This window comes from Chenopodium album, chromosome 22, assembly GCF_948465745.1.
Source record: "Chenopodium album chromosome 22, dcCheAlbu1.1, whole genome shotgun sequence".
In the NCBI taxonomy this organism is placed as follows: Eukaryota; Viridiplantae; Streptophyta; class Magnoliopsida; order Caryophyllales; family Amaranthaceae; genus Chenopodium; species Chenopodium album.
The window spans coordinates 39,526,963-39,549,867 of NC_137855.1; the positions used below are offsets into that span (position 1 = coordinate 39,526,963).

Consider the following 22,905-nt stretch of genomic DNA (forward strand, 5'->3'; position numbering starts at 1 on the left):
GATGTATGCAAAAGTTATTAGAAAAAGATATGGTTTATGATTGACATTGCTTCTCATCCTAGAAGATTTTACTTTGGATTTCATTTCTATCAAGAATTCGATTGGCAAATATGTTAAAGTAGTCTTACTTCGGTGGACAATGTAGTTTATTCATAACATTATTTCGCGATCAAATTGTTTTACTCTTGATAAAATTACTAATCATTCAATTAGGTCAGTATATCAGACTGGGGATTTCATTTCTATCAAGAATTTGATTGGCAAATATGTTAAAGTAGTCTTACTTCGGTGGACAATGTAGTTTATTCATAACAACATTATTTCGCGATCAAATTGTTTTACTCTTGATAAAATTACTAATCATTCAATTAGGTCATTATATTAGACTGGATGTATTCAAAGAAAGTGGATATTAATAGGCAAAACATTCTTTTATAAGCACCAAAAGAATTTGTGATATGTATGATACTCGTATTATGCAAGAGGTAAACTCGACATTGGAAAAAAATTTCAATGTATCAATGCTTCGTGGTTCATTTCTTATAACTTGCAAGAATAATGTGCAGTATAAGTTATATCATGAATAACAACCCTCGCCTGTCAAAACCCATACTCTTGAGCGTGGGGGAAGAAAGGGATCCACCCCCAAGAGCCACAGGTGAGAGTCAACCCTGTGACCTGGGTCACAAAGCCAATCTCTTACCACTAGACCGAACATACTTGATCAGTAAAAATTCTCATAGATGCAGGGTCTGAGGACATTAAAATGTTGAGATATATGTCAAGTTACCATTGTAAAAGATGAATTGGTTATAAAAGGTATAACAGAAATGAATGATGCATTTTGTTGTACTGCCAATTTGCTTCAAATGTTTCCCCAAAATAATCAAAAATGACATTGGAAATTGCTGTGTAATTTTCCACCTAAGTATCTCAATGAAACCTATTTCAAACTATAAATCATTAACACACCATAACCACCCCTCCTCTTTACCAAGTTGTGGATTTTCAGGAGTTGGGCAGCTCCATATTTGATTCCACAATACATAACTACAAGTACATGCGATAACTGACAGACAGTACAGATGCAGAATAGGCTCCGAGTACTGCCCAAAATTCGCACGTAACCCAGGTTGACAGCTCAGCTCCTTGAAAAAGCCATTGTTTCATTCGCTTTGTATGTACCAGCTTCACAACCACAATTAAATGATCGCTGATTGACCAGAGTATACCATGACCTGCAACATCTTTAGAGAAAGTAATCTGGTGCAGGCTTTTTAGCAGGAGTTCCTCTTGCTTCCTGTATCATAGCACAAAACAGTGAGATCTTATCATTTCCTTAAAAGGATGTTAAAGAGAGCAGAATTCTAAAGATTTTTTTATTGGGACTAACAAGCCTATGTTTATCAGGCACTCCACATTGATAGGTCATGAGGAAGCAGTTTCAGAAACTGAAGGGCCAAGATATCATAACATGTTTGCAACTTTCAAGGTCAAGTTTTCTCATAGCTAAATCCTTAACCAGTAAAGGTTCATCAAATTCATCAGTAAATCCCAGGAAAATAGCTCAGCAAGTTGTGAAGAATAACATATAACTTTTCTACCATCAACATAATGAAAATGAACATGGGAAGTGAGCTTAAAGGTCTGCCAGCTATCTTCTCATGATTGGTTTCAACTGGTGCTCTTCCCCATGAGAGCCAGAAACTATAGCTCTTTAATGCTGAAGCCAAAGTTCATAACACAACCTAAAAGTCAAACTTAAGTCCCTGGCTTCTGGCCAGGAGTCAACAGTAGCGACTACTGTCACCAAACAGCCTATACAGTGAACAAGAAAAAGCAGGATCAGATATTCAGATATACAAACCTGTGGAGCAGCTTGAAAAACTCGGAACTCTTTATTAAGATTCTCATCAAGCTCAAGTATTGCAGCAACATTACCACATCTAGAATGTCCCCACCAAAGAACAAAGTGTTAGTTATATATATCATGGCCTGAATAGCTATTAATGGATGGGAACATGATTATAGATCTCAAAATTACCTATAACAATAATTTGGAGCAGACCAAACTGTAACGATCTGATGGTTAAACATCCATTTGAAACCTTCCATTACCAATTGATGCGCACGACATATATAATCAATGTTATTAGTGTGGTTGAATGAGGTAACGACACTGCCACCGAAAAGGTAACCAGCCCCACGAGGACTCATTCCCCAACCATCAACTGCATCTTCAGGGTCAGACCACAGGAGGTCGCACATAGCACCATCATGTGGTACTTCTTGCTTTCTGTCAATTGTCCGTATCTGAGCAATACATCAGTGTGAAGATCCAGCAGGAGACCCAAAAAAATGAAAAATAATATGAATTTATTTTCTAACCTGGTCTAACGTTGTTATGGATGGAGATAGACCACCATGAACACCAAAGATCTTATTCTCAATGAGAGCTGATAGACTGTCATATAGTAGAGTTACTCAGATATACAAGCGGAAATAAATAATAAATAAACAACACTTTGACTCTTGACATCAATACATCATTGCACATTCTCAATTGACTCAAATCATTGTGCAATCTTGATTTACGTATAAATTTAACAAGGAAATCAAACCTTAGGTAATCGAATATATCAGTGCAATATCTCCAAACATTCACAGAGCCATATTTACGGAGGCACTCATCGTAGAAACCATAAACCTGGGAAGCAAAGGATAATCAGTCACCAGACATCACTTTCTGAAATGAACCAGAAATAAGGTGTGACACAAAAACAACCTGAGTAATTTGACGACTTTCATGGTTCCCTCTAATTAGAGTAATCCGATCTGGATATCTCACCTACAATTACACAAACGATTAGTTTCCAAACTAAATAGTAAGAAAATGACAGAAGAACCTTACTTAATAAACAATTAATTTTATACAATGAAATTAAGATGTGCAATAGAAATAAAAGCACATTCCTGTTTCCCTGGCTTCCACTAAATATTTATAATGTTTATAATGATTGAGACATAAGGAGATAAGAGGATCCAATACTCTTCAGTGAAGAAGCCTTATTTCTCCTAAAACCACAACATCTTTATTGAGTCCCCTTTGGTATTTATTTTCCACTTTCTATTCAATACACTTTCTTCATTAGACAACTATATTTATTGAAGTCAAAAAGTCCTGCTTCTAGCAATCTCAAGTTTTAAACAAAGAAAGAAATTGCCATATTGGCCAAATATTAGTTAACATCAACATTACTCTGGGCCTCTAAAGGTTGGGAAGGATCCTTATCTGATACAAAGTACATAACAGCTGTCTTGCTATTTTATAAAAAGAAGCTTAAGCATTTTTTAATAATCTGCTTTGATTTAGTAAACTAAACCAGAGATAGTGAATTTTTGGTTCCCCTGAATATAGGCGCTGACATAGATCAACAATTTTTTACAACTCCTTGTTTCTATGGGCCAAATCACTCGCCTATGAGGGCTACGACTAAGAAGTCATATTATAGACTGTAGACTTTAATTATTGAGCAAAACACAACATGATTTTCCGTTACATCATAATAAAACAATCTAAAAAAAGATGGGGACAGGATTTGATCCTATAATAGTCAGCAAAAAGTTGACAGAAATTTCCATTAAGTAGTTGATGTTACAGTTGCATGAAAGACAGATTGTCAACTCAAACTCAAGTTGCAGGTCTAGGCAGGAGAAGGCTTGTATTTTGGGGCATAAAAACAGTTCAGAGGTATGATCTAATACGATGCTGAATCCTAAGACAACAAACTTAACATGAACCCCTAAATCATTAGATCAATAATATTTTTTTGTAGCAGACAGCTTTATCTAATCCTACAGGACATTTTTCCAAGGTTTTTCAATCACGACATACAAAGTGCTTCATATCTAGCTTGATTTGGTCAAGGTTATCACCCTGGAAAATTCTGAACCTTTAAAATAATCTCGCAATATGACTAGAATCTCAACCAAGACATTAGTTTCTTGCTCGTCAAACAAATGAGCATAGAATGATAGAAAGCAGCTTCTTCTTGGGTGCTTGTGCTTCCTAATACGAATTTTTCTCAGCCAACTGACCCATAAAAATTACACTCATTCATTTTAAACATGTATTGCATTGGAAATGAGCAGTTCTTCAAAAGCTAAAGGATTTATATATAAATGACGCTGACTACATACAAATAAAGAGAACCCAAATGCAGAGCATGGCTAAAAAACCAAGCCAGTTCTTGCACAAAAATTGATGACATAATACAGACGTTTGTTTTTAAATGTTCCAGCAGACCTAATACTCATATTAGTGGCCATGTAATTTTAACTTGAGGAGACATAAGAACAATGACTGAAAAAAAAGTATCCAGCATAGCACCCTGCTCTCTTTGCTTTCTAGGAGTGCAAATCATCCAGAAGAACTGAAACAACAATGGCTTACATTAACCGTTTTTAGTCACTGCAACATCAATCCTAACATAAAAAGGGTCACACCGAAGGCCAGGTCTCAGCAGATTCAAGAACGACCACCTCTGCAATCGCATATACAGATATGCTAGACATATATGGACCTTGGTTCATTGTGGGAAGCGCATCAGATTGGTAAGCACTGTAATATGTCTTGGTACATAATTAAATAGGAATGCCAAAACTCCTTATGGGCATTATGGCAGATGGGGGGACCAGGGTGGCCAGCCTGGAGTTATCATATAATATGAATAATATATTACCCTTTAAAAACGTAAGAAAGAAAACAAGTATAATGAACTTTGTTAAAATCAAGAGGTCAGGCACTCAAAACCACACACCCACCCCAAAAATAAAATTTATAAGTTATTTCCCCAAGTTCTGCTACTGCATAGGAGGGATCAAATCCTGTCTAACTGTTTTTTTTACTAACATTTAAGTGATTTGTAAAATCACAGCACCAGTTGTCGCTGGGTTTTAATTTTCTTGAATTGGCTCACTAACAGCAAGAAACTAAACTTACATCATGAAGTAAGAAGCAACTGGAGTATGAGTACTTTTCCCCAGGGCATTTGTTAAACTGGACTATTTGAAATGTTGATTTGCATATACTATGAAAAAATAAAAAATAAAAAAAAATCAATGGGTATCAGCTCATCAACACCATTATGTACATTCAGAAATGAGCTAACATCTCGCACATTTTAGTTAACAATAATATTCATCTGACTACTAAGTTAGCAAAAAACCAAGGCCAGAAAATCAAGGTTATAACATACCTTAAGGGCAAGAAGGAGTAGAAAAGTCTCCACGGAGTAAAATCCTCTGTCCACAAAATCTCCAAGAAATAAGTAGTTTGTCTTTGGACAATCACCACCCACCTTGAACAGTTCTTTCATATCATAAAACTGTCCATGAATGTCACCACATATCTGTGAAAGCATTGAATCACCAATTACTCTAATGTACTTCTCATGCTAACAAATCATACAAAAAATGAAAAATCAAATACAGGCTGCCAGCTGATGAATGAGAAGAAAATATATACAAGAAAACTTATTTCAAATTACACACCCCTACACATGGCTTGGAAAAGAACAACAGCATAAACACTTGTTGTAGTCCAAAAAAAGCCTTATTAATCTCAATTAGCTCATTTGAGCTCTTCTCATAAATCAAGATGATTACAAGCTACTCTAATAATGCTTGACTATAAATCGCATAGTGTAATTTACTGGTAACAGCATAGCAATACCGTGCAATAACATTTTAATAGCATTGTTTTAGACCATGGAGGGTCCACTAGGCCTTTATGAGATTCATAACGAGATGAAAAAAAAAAAAAAAAAAAAAAAAAAGGGATGAAAGGGAAAACCCATAAATCTTAATTAGCATCATAATAGGATTAAGGCTTAGGGACACCTAAGGCACTATCAAATATTAGGACATTACAACTTTGATTCTAATTCCTACAGTGCTACTCAATTATTCTCAAGTCAAAGGAAGATTTCCAGGTTGATGAAATGTCCAACATACCAACTAGAAATCCTGGGTAGAAACATTATAATTCAAGTAATCACACAAATAGGTTCAATTTGAACAACCCCACAATTCTTAATTTAGCCAAACCCTTTTACAATAAAATTGAAAGTGCTGAAACTACAAATGTTAATACAAGCAAATTTACAAGGCAAGGAGCCAATTATATAATCTGCTTCACAATACAAACAAAATCATTAAGCGACCACAATGCTACGTACATGTAATTTTTTAAATACAACCAAGCAATTATTATAATCGACTTCAATTAAAAGAAGGATAGTAGAGGGGAATGAAGTTGGACATGAGCCTAGGTTTACCGCCGTCCTGAGAAGACTGTTGTTAATAGGTCAGTAATCTAATTCTTAAGCTTTTGCAATTGATTGTACCTTATGTGGTGTAATTATGGTGTTTTAGGGGAAATTTCCAAGAGGTTCTGCAAGAGTTGATTGATTGGTGCAAAATGATTGCCATTAATGAGGCTAGATTATCATTAGATGAAGGTCATATATATTTTGGCCCACAGTGTGGAAAATGAGATAAGGCAATAAGTCAGCACCGTGATACTCCTTGGCCTGCTTCTAGCACTGACCTAGAGCTGAATTAATCAGCCTCCAGCCTCACAAGATATATGCAAGCTTCATTTGCACAAATAATGGCTTTTACTAGAAGTAACAAAGCATAGATGCCAGAAAGGCAGAAGTTCAACCTTCATGCAACAAAGATTCGCATGCATCAGACTTTGCATGTGGCATAATATGTGTGAGCTTGTCAGCAAGAACACTAACTAGCCTCACCATCATGAGCTTGACATGAATAAATGTCCCTACTCAGCTAAGCTTGTTTAGACACTAGCCATGAACTACACTAATGATGGTATTGGCTATCATAGGGCCATCCAAAGTTTGTTGCTACATTCTAGGCATGCTACACAATGTTGACCTCAATTCTAGCTGTAGACTAACTACTCAATGTGTGCAAGGCACTGCAAGTGACCTGAACTAAATGCTGACTTGCTTTGGGCTACTTCATGATTTTTGGGCTCCGGGTTCAAAGTCCCAATTCCAAATTTTCAACCAGTTGGATTACCTCCAAGTGTTATGGAAGAAATTGTCTATAGATACTTATCTCCCCTAAAGCTATATGATGGGTGCCGCCAATCTATCATAGACACAAAAAAGTATCATAATCCAGAGAGCTTAATATACCTAAACCTCAATCTAAAGTACCAAGCCAATATCTTATTGGACCAAAATCCATCTTACTAAGACCCCTGAGAGATATTTATAAGAACATTAACCACTCCAAATCAACTTCTCAACTTCTACCAAAATCCAGCTTAAAGTTCTATACAATTAAAGAGCATCAGGATTTGTCTATTTTTTCTTCTTTCGGCCTTTCCCATCATGTTCAAGTACTAAACCTCAGCTTCGAATTCAAAACACTATCACTCTCTATCTCCTACATTCCCCTAACTCTAACTTTTGCGGTAGAAAGAAAATGACACTGTATACATTAACTTTTTATGATCTCTATCACAACCCCGCAATCCAAGCCGGAGGTGAAAAAAATAGACCAGGCCAAGAGTCAAACCAAAATATTCAGTCCCCAATAGATTATTAATACTTCACTATGTTATCCAACCATCAAAATTTGTCACTATAAATTTGCCAATCATCAATCTATCAACTCAAACAAGAAACTAAACTTAATCCCCATTAAAACCCTTACTGCAAAATCAGCTCTTTTCTCTCCTATTTACCCTAATTAATCATAAAATAAAGCTCCACTCAAAATTGCAACCATGCTCATACAATTCCAATCATATAAAATTCACCCAATATGAGCCAAAATAAACAAAACCCAGAAAAATTTAGTGGCAAAACAACTAGAATTACAGCAATAAATATACAAATCCAATAATCAAACAAAAAACACCAGAAATCCACCCCAGAAAAGATGAGCAAAAAACAAACAAAACCCAAAAGAATTGAACATTTAAAATAGAAATTGAAAAGAGGAGAGAGACTAACAGTGACAGGAGCATCAACCCTTTGAACATTACTTTCTTCGACTAAAATTTCCATGGCTTTAAGGCAAAGTGCTTTCACTTCGGATTCTTTCAAGGGTTCGCACCTTTTTAGCTGCTCAATTTGCCTGTCAAGGTCTGACATCTTCCCATCCACCTCTTCACTTTCTCTATCTAAAAACTCTCGATTTTCTCTCTCCTCTGTGTAACAATGGAGGAGAGGAGGAGCAGATTTGGGAAGAGAGAGAAAATACGCTCTTTTTTAGTGAAACAAGCACTCTCTTTTATTTGTAGTTTATAATTTTATTTTTATTTTTCTTGATTCTTTTATTATGTTTTTTGTTTTCTTTTTCTTGGATTTGTTTCTTCTTCTTCCTTTTTATATTTTCAAGGGATTTAATTTGATAAATAAGGTATTTTGTAATTAAGTTGCCTATGACAAAATATAATATGTAGTATAAGATGTGGATCAAACAAATTGTATTATTAATTATTCATATTCAATAAAAAGAGAATTACACATTAAATAAATAAAAGATAAAAAAAATAAAAAAAAATAAAAAAACCAAATTTTCCATGCTGGTCCAATATTAATATGCTTTGTCATTTTAAGTTGGGACATGTCATTTTGTGTCTAGCTTAATCGTGTTTCTTCCAATAGACACCCCATGACTTAGCAAGCATAGTAACATAACTTGTCGTGCTTTTTTCATGTTGAGTCATGTTGTGTCCTGTCATACTTCTTGATATAGTATAAAATCTACTTAACATTTGAGTTGAATTGGTCCTTTCATTTGATCTCAAACTAACGCCAGCGTGACAACAAGACCTCTCCTTTCAATGTGGCATCTTAATCGTTTGATAAGTTGGGACCCTGCCATATGCAGATGTGTGAATAAAACCTATTATTGAGTTTCAACATATACTTAAACTTTTGATTGAGATGGTCTATTAGTATTTCTTGTCCAAATTAAGGGCTTGTTCTCATTGACTGAACTCAACTGAACTGAATTGAACTGAATATTTTATAAGAGAAGGAATTTAGGAGCTGAACTGAACTGAACTTGAACTGAGTTGAACTAAACTGAACTGAACTTCAACATAAGAGAACAGGCCCTAAGTCAGAGCACAACCCATCACCCATAATAATAACATTTCATACCATGCTTTTTCGTCCAAGCTTGGTTTAGTTTTGCCTCATGTTAGTGCAGCTAGTGCCATCTCTACTAGGATTGATATTCAAGGTCATGATTTTATTAGGTAAAACTACTACATTAAGTAGCATTATTACCTAAAATTCAATAATTTTTAATTAAATTAATACTACCTCCGTTTTTATTTAGTTGACACGTTTTGACTTTAACTCTATTCACACACCTCCCTTTGACCGTGTTTTGTGCTTTATACGTAATGAAAAATATAGTCATGTGGGATCTTGTTAGATTCATCACGTTATATACTTTCAAAATATCAATTTTTCATAATTTTTGCTTATCGAGAATTAAATATATTAATGATTGAATAAGTGCATTGACAAACGTGACTAAAGAAACGTGTCAACTAAAAAGAAAGGTTGTTTCTTTACTTATACGTAGTATTATTGAGTATTGACCAAATGGAGAATAAAACTTGGTAACACGTACATATATAAGAGACTTGTTATGTTTTCATTCCAATTAAAATTGTTACTTTAATTTGAGATACAAGTTTTACTTGCATTAACCGATACTTAAGATAGATATAACTGCTATCTTATGTAGCAATTTTCCCAAGCAAGTCTATTATTTGAAAAGCATTTCTAAATAAGCTTATATATACTTTTTATTTGAAACATGTCATTTTATATTGCATTGATCATAATTATTGATCCATGTTATATTATATTGAATTGAACATTCTTTTAGATTAAATTGTATAATTTGTATGTCATATAAATTGTATGTTATGCACTATGCATCATACTCTTAAAATTTAGCATCTAAGCTTTTGCCTCAACCCTCAGGTGGCTTCTGGATTCTCGGGTGCAATTTCTAGCCTCTTGGAGGAAGCATTTTTGGGGTTGTCTCTTCTACCAAAACTCTAGTGTTTTTGTTGGAAATTACTTCACAATGCTCTGCCACTCTCTAAGAATCTGTTGCTTCGGGGGATCTCAATAGATCCAACAACCTAGAATGTGAAACGTCATACCACTTTCGTGATTGTTTTTTCACTTCTCATCTTTGGGCTTATGCTCTAATTGCATTCTCTCATATTCTTTTGCATGATCTCAGAAACATTAGCTTTTACTGATTGGTTCGTAGACACAGTCTCTGTCTCTCTGAGTTTCGTTCCTCTCGGATTGGGACAGTTTGGTCTCCTTTGTCTCCTTCTATTGGGCAGTCACATCACCATAAGATTTTTAGACACGCAGTGTTATCTCCTGCCGCGATTTTCCATTTAGTGCAGGGTTGGATCTCTAAGAGTGTTTCAGCGCAAGGGTTTAAGTCCTTCGTCCGCCCGTTAGGGAAACCTTGGGTAGTCAAAATTGTAACCGAGTCGGGTTCTTCCCCTACTTCCGCAACTTCTGATTCTTGCTATCAAGGTGACTCCTCTTACTTTGACATTGCCTTCAATTCTTTTTTATGGGGCTTGGAGTGTTCGAGATCTTAGCGCAGGAGCATGTTGGATTTTTATGGAAGTTTTTAGATTCTGTGTTGAGTGGTTACTCGAGAGCATGTCACTCCTCTTCAATTCGGCCCTTCAGTCTGAGTTATAGGCGTGTTTGTGGGCTCTTCAGGCCGCTGGTCATCAAGGCTTTCGTCGTCTTCTTATCTAATCCGACTGTTCGAATCTTTATTCGGGATGGTGGTGACGTCGACTCGTCGATATGTCTTGCCTGTCGCTTCATGATATCCGTGTTTCTCTCTTGCGGTTCTCTGTCTGTAAGCTTCGCAAGGTTCACGTTAGTGGGTTTGCCCCGGCTCACTGGTTGGCTATTCAAGCTCGTCGTTGACAATTGCTTTGTTGGTCTTTTAGTTTTTGTGTGTTTGCTTCTTGTCAATAATTTTAAAAAAATCTAAGCTTTGACAATTATCCGTTGACCTTATGTGACCATTTTTCCAATTTTTTTTTTTTTTTTATAAATAATTTGAAAAAAAAACCGTAAAACGACGTCGTTTAAGGCAGCGAAGAGCCACTAAACTCGTATGATTAGACTAAATTAAAGAAAACTGTGCTCAAAGCGGTGGCGAGTCACGACGTGCCTCGCTTTCCCCTTCACCCCACCAGCCTTTCTCTCTCCTCCAAACTTCTTTCATCATCATTTTCATCTGCTTCTTAAAAGACGCTGTCTCCACTTTTTCTCTCTTCAATTAATCACTCAATTCCCCAAATTCAATCTATAAGAAGGTAAACCCCTTTTTAAAAATTCCAACTTTTTAATTTTTGTTAATTCTGTTGTTACTCTGTTGTTGTTGTTGTTTGATCCCAGTTCATTTTTACATTTGATTTGTTTATATCAATTTAGCTTCTATAAGTTCGATTTTGTTAGCTCAATTTCAACTTGCATTGTTCAAGATTTCATTTTTAATTTATTGCCATTTTTTTAATTGTATCGTGATCATTTTATTTTATCTGGGTTGATTTGAATTGTTGATTAGTACTGCTGGAAAACCCTCTTTGGATTATGGATTTACGGGTAGGATTGTGAAGTTGAATTCATGATGCTTGGATTTTTTTTTTTTTAGAAAAAATTATTTTATTTATCATAATCTGTCTAAGATGGTGGGCATCAAGATTTCACGATTGTATACTTAACTACAACTGTACAAATATAACATGAACTTTATGTAGACGGTATGATAAATTATTTCATTTTTATTAAGAAATTGCCACTCGATATACTCCCCGTTTGTATTGAGGAGATCAACCGGGAGTTTCTTGTGATGTTAGCCGACCCCAAACCATTTTCGGACTAAGGCTTTGTTGTTGTTGTTGTTTAGATTAGTTTTATCTATAGGTTGATAACATTTTTCTTGAGGGAATTTCGGCAAAATTTGATGTTGTTTTGTTAAGAATATTATTTCACTTCGTTGTTCATGACATTATTTTTGTTTATGAATGCATATATCCTTGTCTTGGGGTAGGACACAATTTTTAACTTGCATTTTATTTTTTGAGGAAATTTTTATTAATTACTCGAAATGTTTAAGTTGGTTTTCCCGTTTCTGTGTCTTGTGTTGTTTTGTGGTGGTTGGGGGGGGGGGGTGTTGAGGCTGTTTTGTTGGAAGAGTAGCTAATGCCATTCTTATTACAATATACTCAATAAACTTTTGTTTTCTTATAAGGTTTGATGGCTTCGACATCTGGGGACTCTTGGATGAAGGAGTACAATGAAGCGACCAAATTAGCTGATGATATTAATGGCATGATATCAGAGAAAACAGCAATGTCAGGTTCAGGACCAGATTCACAGCGTCATTTTTCATCAGTACGGCGAAAGATCACAATCCTTGGGACTAGACTTGATAGTTTAGAATCCCTGTTATCTAAGCTTCCTAGTAAGAAGACTATGTGAGTCTATATCTCAGGATATTTATGATCAACTTATCTTAAAGCTTAAATTAGTGCTTTAGATGTGTGAAATTGCTGAATTTTGTATGCGAAGTACTTAATACGTCTAACATATGTGGCATGTGGCTCATTTAATGTCCTTTTTTTCCTCTGTATCTGATCTGTCTCGGTTCATCTAGAGTTGTCATTTTCAAGTTGATAAGTTATGGATTTATTGTCCTTTGCTGTAGGAGATAGAGATTAGCTTTTGTAGGTTTTATCTGAAGGGATCCCCCCCCCCCCCCCCCGGGTAATAATAGGCTAATGCTCGTTTGCCTTTACCTTCTATCAATCTCTCTGTTACCACTTATTATCTATCAACTTGTATTTTATTTTATCCTTTTGTGTTGTTAACTCTCATTGAGCTCAACTTAAGTTGACATCTCTCCCTTTAAGATATTGGCTTCTTCAAATGTCATACAATATAGTGTTATTGGAGGGAGAATGGCTTTCTGGCTCATGTAAGTCTTGTGGCTATGTTTTAATAGGGAGTAGGGTCTGAAAGGAAGTGTGATTTAGCCGATGTAAACAACAGTTGGGATTTCGTTTGATAGAGAGTTTTTGAGGAACAAAATTAATACCATGCAGGTCTTCAGTCAATACATGTGGTTTAGGACCTTGTAAATTTGAGTCACGAATGAGGTTTGTTGGTGGCTTGGTGCATTCCTTCTGTAATGTGCTGTTTTCCCCTGTGCCAGTAAGATGCATTACGATTTAAATGCTGGAATTATATGATTCGTGCCTCTCAGCGCCTATGGTCCCTGTTGGTGGAGCTATTGTATTTTAAAGTATGACAAATTGCATGGTGGCCTGGTGGGTGACTGGGTTCTGCTTTACACATTGATATTCAAGAGATTTTCTCATGGAGATTGTGCTTTCTTGTGACATTGCAGAACAGAGAAAGAGTTGAATCGCCGCAAGGACATGCTTTCAAACTTGAGAACGAAGACGAATCAAATGGCAACCACTTTGAACATGTCAAATTTTGCCAACAGAGACAGCTTACTTGGGCCGGAGACAAAGTCTGTTGATGCCGTGACTAGAGCTTCTGAGATGGATAATCAAGGCATTGTTAGTCTTCAAAGGCAAATCATGAAGGGTGAGTTGTTTAATCTTGTTCAACTGGAACTTGTTTTAGTTATTATTTTTTTTTTTCCCTGCTTCCATTGGTTCCTGGGACAAGTTTTATACTTTTATTACTGTGTATTATTTATCTATTTTAATTTTTATGTTGAATTTGCATTTGGACAGAGCAAGATGAAGGGCTTGAACAGTTGGAGGAGACTGTTATGAGTACAAAACATATTGCACTCGCTGTGAATGAAGAACTTGAGCTACACACAAGACTCATTGTACAGTTTCTACCTTTGAGTTAGATTGTTGTAGAACCCCTATTTAATGTTTCTTGAACTCCAAGTGTTCAACTATGGACTATGGAGTATGTAGTTATGTACTGATGCTAGCATAATTTGATTATTTATGTGATTGTCATCCTGGCAGGATAACCTGGATCAACATGTTGAATTTACAGGCTCTCGAATGCAGGTAGTGATCTCCCCTTAATTTAAATTCCTGTTCCCTTTTCTGATTTGAACGATGTTTAGCATCAAATTAATGTGGTGCTACCGAGTTGTGTTTAAGGGTTCAGGCAGTGTTTGTCCTTGGTCATTCATTGACACATTTTTGATATCTTCGCCCCCATGTAGGATATCCATGATATGCTTGTTCTGAACACTGTAAACTTAGAATTGTTTCTCCTAACCAATTGTTATAAAGCTTTCAGTTCTCTTTCCAGCTTAGCTACTGTGATTTTCTATAGATTAGATCCATTCCATGTGCTCTAGTGCATAGGTATAATTATTTATGTGTCTGAACTCTTAGTACGGTTTTACCTTGTCTTACATACAGATTAATAATATACGGTGGAAACTTTCTTATATTTAGATGTCTGTTTTATTCATTTGTTTTGACAAAATTTTTCAAGTGTGAAATTAATTCTTGTGGACAGGACTTACAGCTCATTAGGTTACTTGTAGTTTGCTGGGTCACCATTGTGTGTTAACTGAGACTACATTAGTATTCCCTTCATTATTCTTGCCCAATCCATTTTATTCACGGAGATGCAAGAGTTTGTATCTGTATCTTATAGCAATGTTGGGAAACCCCATGTTACATCTCACTGGCTTGGGCTCATTCTGCCAATTTTTCTTATGGCAAATTGGATTACTTAATGCTCCTTTGGTTTGGAACGTTGTAACATTATCTCAATCCCTTGTAAATAAACCTGCCTTAAATTTTCTAAAGACCCTTTATCATAGCCTTCATAGGTATATAATCGGCAGATTTAATCTTAAGATATTTTGTGAAGACCAATGACAAACTATCACCACACTACAAACACTTACAGTTTGCTCTAGGCATCCAAAAATAGTAAATGTTACTATTATTTTGGATGCAGGGAGTAATTAAAAGTTAGATTTAAGCGTTTTGGATAAGAAAGGAATAGGTGTTAGTTTTCATAGACTATATCTCTTTGATTTTGCAATGAGCATGATGGCAGTCTTCTATGAATGTTTTAAATTATTTGGTTTCATTGCTAGATACTAACTCCAGTGAACCTCTGTATTGTTGTGATGGTTTGTTATCACGAAAACAGCGTATATCGAGGAGTCTTGCAATTCTGAACAAGAAAACCAAGGGTAGTTGTTCCTGCTTGTGCCTACTGCTGTCAGTTGCTGGGATTATAGTTTTAATCCTTGCTATCTTTGTGTTGATAAAGTATTTATGATAGTATGTATTAAGTGTGTGTGTGTGTGTATAATGTAATGTTGTGAGAATTCTTCTATTTTCTTTTTTTTGTTTTTCCTTTTTGTTGCCTGCTTCTTGTGAAGTCAAGTCATGGATTGGTTTGCCCTGCTGTATGCGATGCTTAAACTACAAGATTAAAGCAATTTGAGTGTTCGAAAAGCTTCTAAGAATGCAAGGGATATTTGATCAAAACAAGATAAGTGGGGAGAAAATATTACATTCAAGTTCCCATTAATAGTGGACTAAGGTGATTCAGTTTCCGGGTAAGATAATGTCAATAATCTAATTTTAGTCATACAATTTGACGCGAGAGGCTACAGCAGAGAGCCAATATGAGTGTTGCCTTTCCTTAGTCAGGTAATGATAACACGAATTAGGATCACTACGTTCTTATGGTCTTTACCTATTGGAAGAAAGATCGGAGGCAGGACATGAAATCAGTAGAGAGCCAACATGTGCTATACAACTAATGACATGATAGAACCGCCAATGGCCACAACACAACGCTAATTCTCAACCTTCTTTAGGGAGGGATTTACTATGAAGTAATTATGTGGGTGCTAAACAAGGTGATTATCACAACTGAGTGAAGATCGAAGCACGAAAATTAAATGAAGTAACGTTACTCATACTATTGAAGGGCTAGTACACGAAAGAAACCAATTTGTAGTCTACTAAAAGCGTGCCATTTAATAGTGAATGTTGTTCGTAATATGGATTCATAAGTGACTAAGTGAGATGATTTCATGCCATTGTGTGTAGTAAGGTTTGTTGTGTATGCAATGTATACACCATGTGGCCTCCTAGCAAGCACTCGTAACAAAAGAGGTGCTTGTTACTTGAGTAGTTAGTTTTAGGTCCTATATTTTGGCTTGGTGTGATACTATGGTCTTTGAAGACAAGGCTACATATGATGTAGTTAATAGAGAAACATGTTTAACACCATTGTACAAGGACAATAATTGGTGATTTACAGACTCATGGCATTGGTACTTGCTAGGTCCGAAGGAGCCCGAGGCTCCCAATATTTATTAGGCAAGGAAAAGACGACCAATTGAAGTACATGTACTTCATAACAAATCACATGTATTAGAAATTAGCAAATTTATACTCATTGACATGAAATATGACCCAACTACAACCATTGACATGAACTTGTCTTTAAAATCAAATTAACATTAAACAACCTAATTATAACCGTTGACAAAACTTAACTATACAATCTAATTACGGAGTAACATTAAAGAATAAGACGCACAATAACATATGAGTTATACAATAATGTACTCAACACATCCAATGACATGAGCTAATGAGCTACGATGTGTCAATGAAAAAAACCACTATAATGATGTTTTTAGCTTTACTTAATAAGTTCATGTCAATTTACTTGAGAGCAAGAGCAAGTACAAATACAAAATAAAATAAAATACAGAGTATTACACAATTAACCCAACATTTAATTATGTGACAAAAAATCAAAAATAAACCTTAAATTAACATTACAAGATTTACGACACTTTAAAAGTTCAAAGAGTTCAATCCATGGTAGGTTGGTATATATTACTCCGTATAACTTCTTCGTCTTCTCTTACACCCAAAATCTTGTTAATTCCCGCTAACAAGTCAAGCTTCAATCTTTACTTATGCACACGAACTTAAATTCGAAAAATCCTGCACATTATCAATTTCCATCTTTCTCTCTCCTCAATTGCTGAAAACCCAGCGAAAAAAAGACAGAAAATTGAGGTTTTTGGGGAAAATAAGAAGTGGGGTTTTGTGATACACGTAAATTAATCCAAAATTGACTACACCCATCAATTCTTTCCAATTAATTTCGTTAAAATCACCCAAAAATTGTTTCTTTTGATTGATTAAAATAAGGGATGAGCGTAATTCAAAAGGAGACGATTGAGGTGATAGCTCAAAGCATTGGCATCAATAATTTATCCCCAGATGTTGCTCTTGCTCTTGCCCCTGATGTTGAATATCGCGTTCGAGAAATTATGCAGGTAATTTTCAATTAAACCCTTAATTTATTTTGTTTGTGTTTTATTTTAGTATTAAATTGTATGCAAATTAAACCCTTTTGGGAATTTTGGATTACTGTTGATTTTGAAGAAAATTTAGGAAGTTCTATGGATAGTTTGTAAGCAATGTTTAAATTTTTGAGTACGAGATTCGATCCGATGTCTTGGATTTTACACCAAGATTTTAAAGAACTAAGCTAGTTGGCCTCCAATGTCAGCAATGTTTGGCATGTGAGGGTGTATTGTGGGTTATACTGTGTGAATGAGTAGAATTTGAGGAAAATTCTTTGGGGTTTTGTTGTTGGTTCAATCAGTGGTTCAAAATTGAGGTCACATTTGAGATTAGGATGTTGAATTGGATAGATGGGCTGAGATATGACTGTCTACTACTATGTAATCGATATTGATTCGAGCCTTGTTTGGTGTTTTTGGTTGCATTGGAGTGATGGGTGGTGGAGTTTGTCAAAGAGATGATCGAGAAGCATAAAGTATTGGCTTGTCTACTCAATTGATCGCTTTCGTGTTGCTGGTGATCTATTTGGCTTGTGTTTACCTATATGTATTTATTTAATTGAATGTCCAAATTTTGATTAAGTTTATGTGTAGAAATTATACGGATGTCTATTTCTACTTGCTCCATTAATTGAGTTTTTATAATACTAAGTTTTTGGGTGATTTGTGTTAATCTAGTTGATTTAAAGTAACTACTTGCCCTGTGATCTTGCTGAAATCGAAACATTGGATAGCTTCGAGGGTCTTTCTTACTTGAATTGTATGAAATATGAATTTATTTTCTCATATCACAATGCTGTGGAATGTATGGTTAGAAGAAACTGAATTGAGATTTTTAATTTTATAGGAGGCAATCAAATGCATGCGACACTCTAAGCGCACAATTTTAACAGCAGATGATGTTGATGCTGCTCTCAACTTGAGAAATGTAGAGGTAAGAGTAAAACTATACTTAGTAGTTTCTATAGAGCTAAAAAGGTACTTTGATGACATAATGAAGCTTGTTTCTTTCAAACATATGTGTGGTTTGGCTATTGGATAACTATTTTGCACTTCATTCCAACGGAACCAAAGATAACTCTTTTGTTTTGGGTTACCATGGGCGTAGCTTATCAAACTATTTGCGCTTATTATTATGAAGCAGCAAACAGCTATAGCATTTTGAATCAAGGGGCTTTTGGAAACAACCCATATAGCCTTTTTTGATTAGGTATGGCTGTGCATACATGGTCTCCTCTATGCTACCCGTTACCCAAAGTGGGAGCCTGTTTACAATCATAGTTGTTGATGTTATCGGTTATTCGGATTTTTTGGTGCTTAAGCTGATTCTTTGACCTATATTGATTCTTGTTGTCTGTGCATCAGCCGATCTATGGTTTTGCCTCCAATGATCCTTTGCGTTTCAAGAGAGCTGCTGGACAGAAGGATTTGTTTTATGTTAATGACATCGATCTAGATTTAAAAAATGTAAGGTCTAACTAATTCTTATTTTAATTAACTTCAGTTCTCATCCTATTTATACCCATAATCTTTCTAATCGACATAGGTAACTGAAGTACCCGTGCCAAGAGCACCCCTTGATACCTCTCTTTCGGTGCACTGGCTGGCTATTGAAGGCGTACAGCCTGCCATTCCTGAGAATCCTCCAGTTGAAGGTATCAAACCTTGATATTGCATGGTGTTTAGTGATTTGATTTTGCAACATATGCCTAGAAATTAATATATGAGTCACTGATGCAAAATTCTGATGCTGATCTATGTTTACAGCTCTTGCAGCTTCATCTGATGGAAATAAATTAGAGTTCAAAGAAGAAGGAATCCCTATTGACATTAAATTACCGGTCAAACATGTCTTATCTAGAGAGCTTCAGGTTTATAAATTCAACGTTTTTTGCCTTAAACTTTCACTGATTTATGATTGCCTAACGTTGACCCAAGCCTTTCTTCCATTCTGAATGTAGCTTTATTTTGACAAAGTTATTGAGCTTACTACATGCAAGTCTGATACCGTTCTCTTCAAAGAAGCTTTGCGGAGCTTGGCAACTGATTCTGGACTTCATCCTTTGGTACCTTACTTCGCATGCTTCATTGGTGATGAGGTAATTTGTGATGCTCTTTTGTCTACAATCCTTGATTTAATTTGTATCATACCTTCTATTTTTTTTAGGTGATTGACGATCTGAATTGAGTCAAATGACTACAGGTTTCTCGGAATCTAAATAAATTAAGTCTCTTAACTGGATTGATGCGTCTTGTTTGGAGCCTTCTCCAGAACCCACATATACATGTAGAGCCTTATGTAAGTCCAACTCTACTTTACACTGGTATGGTTGGGCATCAGCTTACTTGTCCCTTTCATTTGCCAAATTGTTCCATTTGCTGAGTCTATTGGCTTTGATAAGTTTTTTTAAGTTTCTAACTAAGGTGCTATAACTAGTATTTGTTTACTTTAATATATATTATGATTGATTGTCATAGCTTCTTTAGCGCAAAGGCTTTTTTTTTGTTTTTTTGTTTTTTTGTTTTTTTTGCCCTAAGAGAGAACCACGAAGAGAAATGAAGTAGACAATATTCAATTCTAGGCCTTAGGCAACGGTAGTACCACCCCCAAGACTCTAATTAACATAGCTAGTTGGTATTTACTTATTTTTGGTACATGTTCTTGGCCTGAAATGAAATTTGTCATGGCATTTTTTCGACTTAAATATTATCCTATCTTGTAATCTATTTTTCAGTGTAAATCCCATCTGTGTACTTTGTATACCAATTATAAAGATCCGGTTTGCTCAACGTACTTGTTGCCTAAGACTTGCTGACTATATAATCATCTGAATGTTTTCTTCTCATTACACCTGAACTTGTAATCATGACCTTTTTTGTAGGTGCACCAACTTATGCCTTCTGTCATTACCTGTTTGGTAGCGAAGAGGCTAGGGAACAGATATTCTGACAATCATTGGGAGCTGAGAAACCTTAGCGCAAACCTGGTTGCCCGAGTATGTCAAAGGTATGGTCTGTATTACAGGATGAATTATCCTAAAGAAAAATAATGTAGAAACTATGCTATTTTTGTTGTGGTTATGCAGTTATGGTGTATAACTATATAATTACTTAGGTGAACAAACAATGCAATCTGCAGTAGGTTATATCACATACTATTATCTTGCTCTGCTCTTGGCTGCCCTTTTGTTAACCAGATCTTTGTCTCTCTTCTTGGCTGTTTGTCTAATTGGTTAAAAAACCTTCAACAGATTTGGGCATATTTATCACAACCTCCAGCCTCGAGTCACCAGGACACTGCTCCATGCTTTTTTGGACCCAAAAAAAGCACTGCCTCAACATTATGGTGCTATTCAAGGGCTCGCTGCCCTTGGACCTAGTGTGGTATGTTTCATAAGCAAAGAGTTTAAAGGAATTAAAAGTAAACATTAATACTTTTATTTATCTATGCTGCTATACATTTTTAATTTTGTATACCAATTATCAATTATAGTGGTAATTCTATAAAACAGAGGCAAAAGAGAGGATATTGATTTTTCCATTAAGAGCTTGATCAATGTCTTATGACTTTAGGTTCGTCTGCTGATACTTCCAAATCTAGAGCCATATATGCAGCTTCTGGGGCCAGAGATGAAACTAGAAGGGCAGAAGAATGAGATTAGAAGGCAAGAAGCTTGGCGGGTCTATGGGGCCTTATTGGTGAGCTTTTAGTACCAAATATCTAGTATTACTATGTTCTTCAATTTGTTTTGAACTGACACAATATTACATGTTCCAGTTTGCATCTGGCAAATGCATGCATGATCAGCTGAAGAAATTTCCAAGCTTACCACTTCCGTTGGCAAGACCTATCTTGAAGTCCAATAAGAAGATTGTGACCATGCTACCTAGTAAGTATTTAATCTCTTTTGCGTTCTTTCCTAGTTTTTTTAAGAACAGGGTGAGGGGTTGGTTTGGTGGTTAGGCGTATGCTTTATATAGTGAAGTGACTTGCAGCAAGCCAGCTCTTATCTTGTGTACACAGTATAGATGCTCGCTTGGTTAAGTTTGTAGTTCTAGGGGGGCACATTTTTGGGTTCTCCTTGGTTCTGTGAGAGATAGGCAACCTCAGCCCACATATTCATTATAAAGGAAAAAAAAGTAATCATCCTATGTGACACAATATGCTAACATGTAAGCTGCCATCGGCAAGGTCTGGGATACTAAGGAGTGGGGAGGTTCTGCAGTCTAATTTCTATTTTATGCAATGAAGGCATCTAGAGTATTGCACTTTGATGAAATGTGAATATGAGGTTGATATTAAAATGAGTTTTTTTTTCGAACCATCGCAACAAACTGACAATGTTGAATTTTAATCCTGCTATCAAAGCAGGCAATATAAGTATATAACTTTCAAAGCCAAATATGGGTTCCCTTGGACCTTTGACTTTTACACTGTCATCTTTTATTCTCAATGGGGAGAATTACTTGTAAAAAGAAATTTATTACATATCGTAGTCCTTAAAAAGTTTTTAAATTGTTCCCGTATACCCTGTTGGGCTAAGTTTTATTATTCAGTCGGACAAGGCAGTGCAAACACCAGGTGGGCGGTCCCATGAGAGACATGAATATGGGTTTTTACTTGACCATGGCTTCCCCACCCCCCTCAATAGAATGTATGAAGTCTTAAAATTCTTGTGAGAAGATTGCACCTCATCCTTTGGATTTGTGTCAATCCCTGGGTTCTGCCTTTATCTTTTTGTTACTTTTCCAGGCAAGCGAAAAGCTAGCACGGACAACCTGCTACAACAGCCGCCACTGAAGAAATTATCAACCAATGGTGCAATGGGAGTGATGCCAGTGAACTCCATGCAAGCCAACATACAAGGGATTGCTGGAGGATTTGCTGCAGCCGTTGGGGGACCTGATGCTGGCCTTTCAGCAATTAGCCAGCAATTGCAAAATGAAAATGTCTCAGGAAGCAGTGGTAGACGAGAGAAAACAGACGTTCATGCTAAAAAGGCATCAGCCCTTGCTCTGGCTTGGAAGGAAGAGACAGACGGTGGTCATTTGTTATCATCCCTCTTTGAACATTTTGGCATTAGCATGTTTTCTTTCACTCCATCCCCTGAACTATCGTTATTTTTGTAGTTGCTCAACACGATACTTCGAAGATTGTATTCGAAAGTGTAAATTAATTGATATTAGTCATTCAGTGCATATTATTTAAAATGTCAACACACAAAAACAATCCTAGTTTACAGTCCCCTTATTTAAAAATTAAAATGGTCTAATATGCATTTATGTTTGATAACATCGTACGATATCAGGAAGTAAACACTGTAAACGATAAAAGCCATAATCTTGTTTCTAATAACATTAAGTTAACCGCAAGTGCATACATACTAATGTGTTTTCTTTAGTTGTTTGTTGCTGGGA

At 35.8% G+C, this 22,905-nt stretch overlaps 3 protein-coding genes across 3 annotated transcripts; 2 read left to right on the forward strand and 1 right to left on the reverse strand.

The window, feature by feature from the left end:
• Positions 1 to 820: 820 nt before the first annotated feature.
• LOC145606324 (serine/threonine-protein phosphatase PP-X isozyme 2) lies at positions 821 to 8,393 on the reverse strand. Its single transcript, XM_081662337.1, has 8 exons — positions 8,052 to 8,393; positions 5,259 to 5,411; positions 2,786 to 2,848; positions 2,622 to 2,707; positions 2,389 to 2,464; positions 2,045 to 2,313; positions 1,868 to 1,946; positions 821 to 1,300 (listed from the first exon to the last, which is right to left on the reverse strand). The coding sequence occupies exons 1-8, from the start codon at positions 8,190 to 8,192 to the stop codon at positions 1,250 to 1,252; spliced, it is 918 nt and encodes a 305-aa protein (XP_081518463.1). The 5' UTR covers positions 8,193 to 8,393; the 3' UTR covers positions 821 to 1,249.
• Positions 8,394 to 11,273: 2,880 nt separating this feature from the next.
• On the forward strand, positions 11,274 to 15,474 carry LOC145605162 (syntaxin-52-like). The gene is made up of 6 exons (XM_081661191.1): positions 11,274 to 11,434; positions 12,373 to 12,598; positions 13,531 to 13,736; positions 13,889 to 13,989; positions 14,138 to 14,182; positions 15,294 to 15,474. Exons 2-6 carry the CDS (start codon positions 12,378 to 12,380, stop codon positions 15,423 to 15,425), a joined length of 705 nt encoding a protein of 234 aa, XP_081517317.1. The 5' UTR covers positions 11,274 to 11,434; positions 12,373 to 12,377; the 3' UTR covers positions 15,426 to 15,474.
• A 1,519-nt stretch (positions 15,475 to 16,993) lies between these two features.
• On the forward strand, positions 16,994 to 22,673 carry LOC145603706 (transcription initiation factor TFIID subunit 6-like). The gene is made up of 12 exons (XM_081659666.1): positions 16,994 to 17,457; positions 18,335 to 18,421; positions 18,853 to 18,954; positions 19,034 to 19,142; positions 19,255 to 19,358; positions 19,449 to 19,586; positions 19,691 to 19,786; positions 20,370 to 20,494; positions 20,739 to 20,871; positions 21,061 to 21,186; positions 21,266 to 21,377; positions 22,241 to 22,673. Exons 1-12 carry the CDS (start codon positions 17,332 to 17,334, stop codon positions 22,615 to 22,617), a joined length of 1,635 nt encoding a protein of 544 aa, XP_081515792.1. The 5' UTR covers positions 16,994 to 17,331; the 3' UTR covers positions 22,618 to 22,673.
• The last annotated feature ends 232 nt before the right edge of the window (positions 22,674 to 22,905 follow it).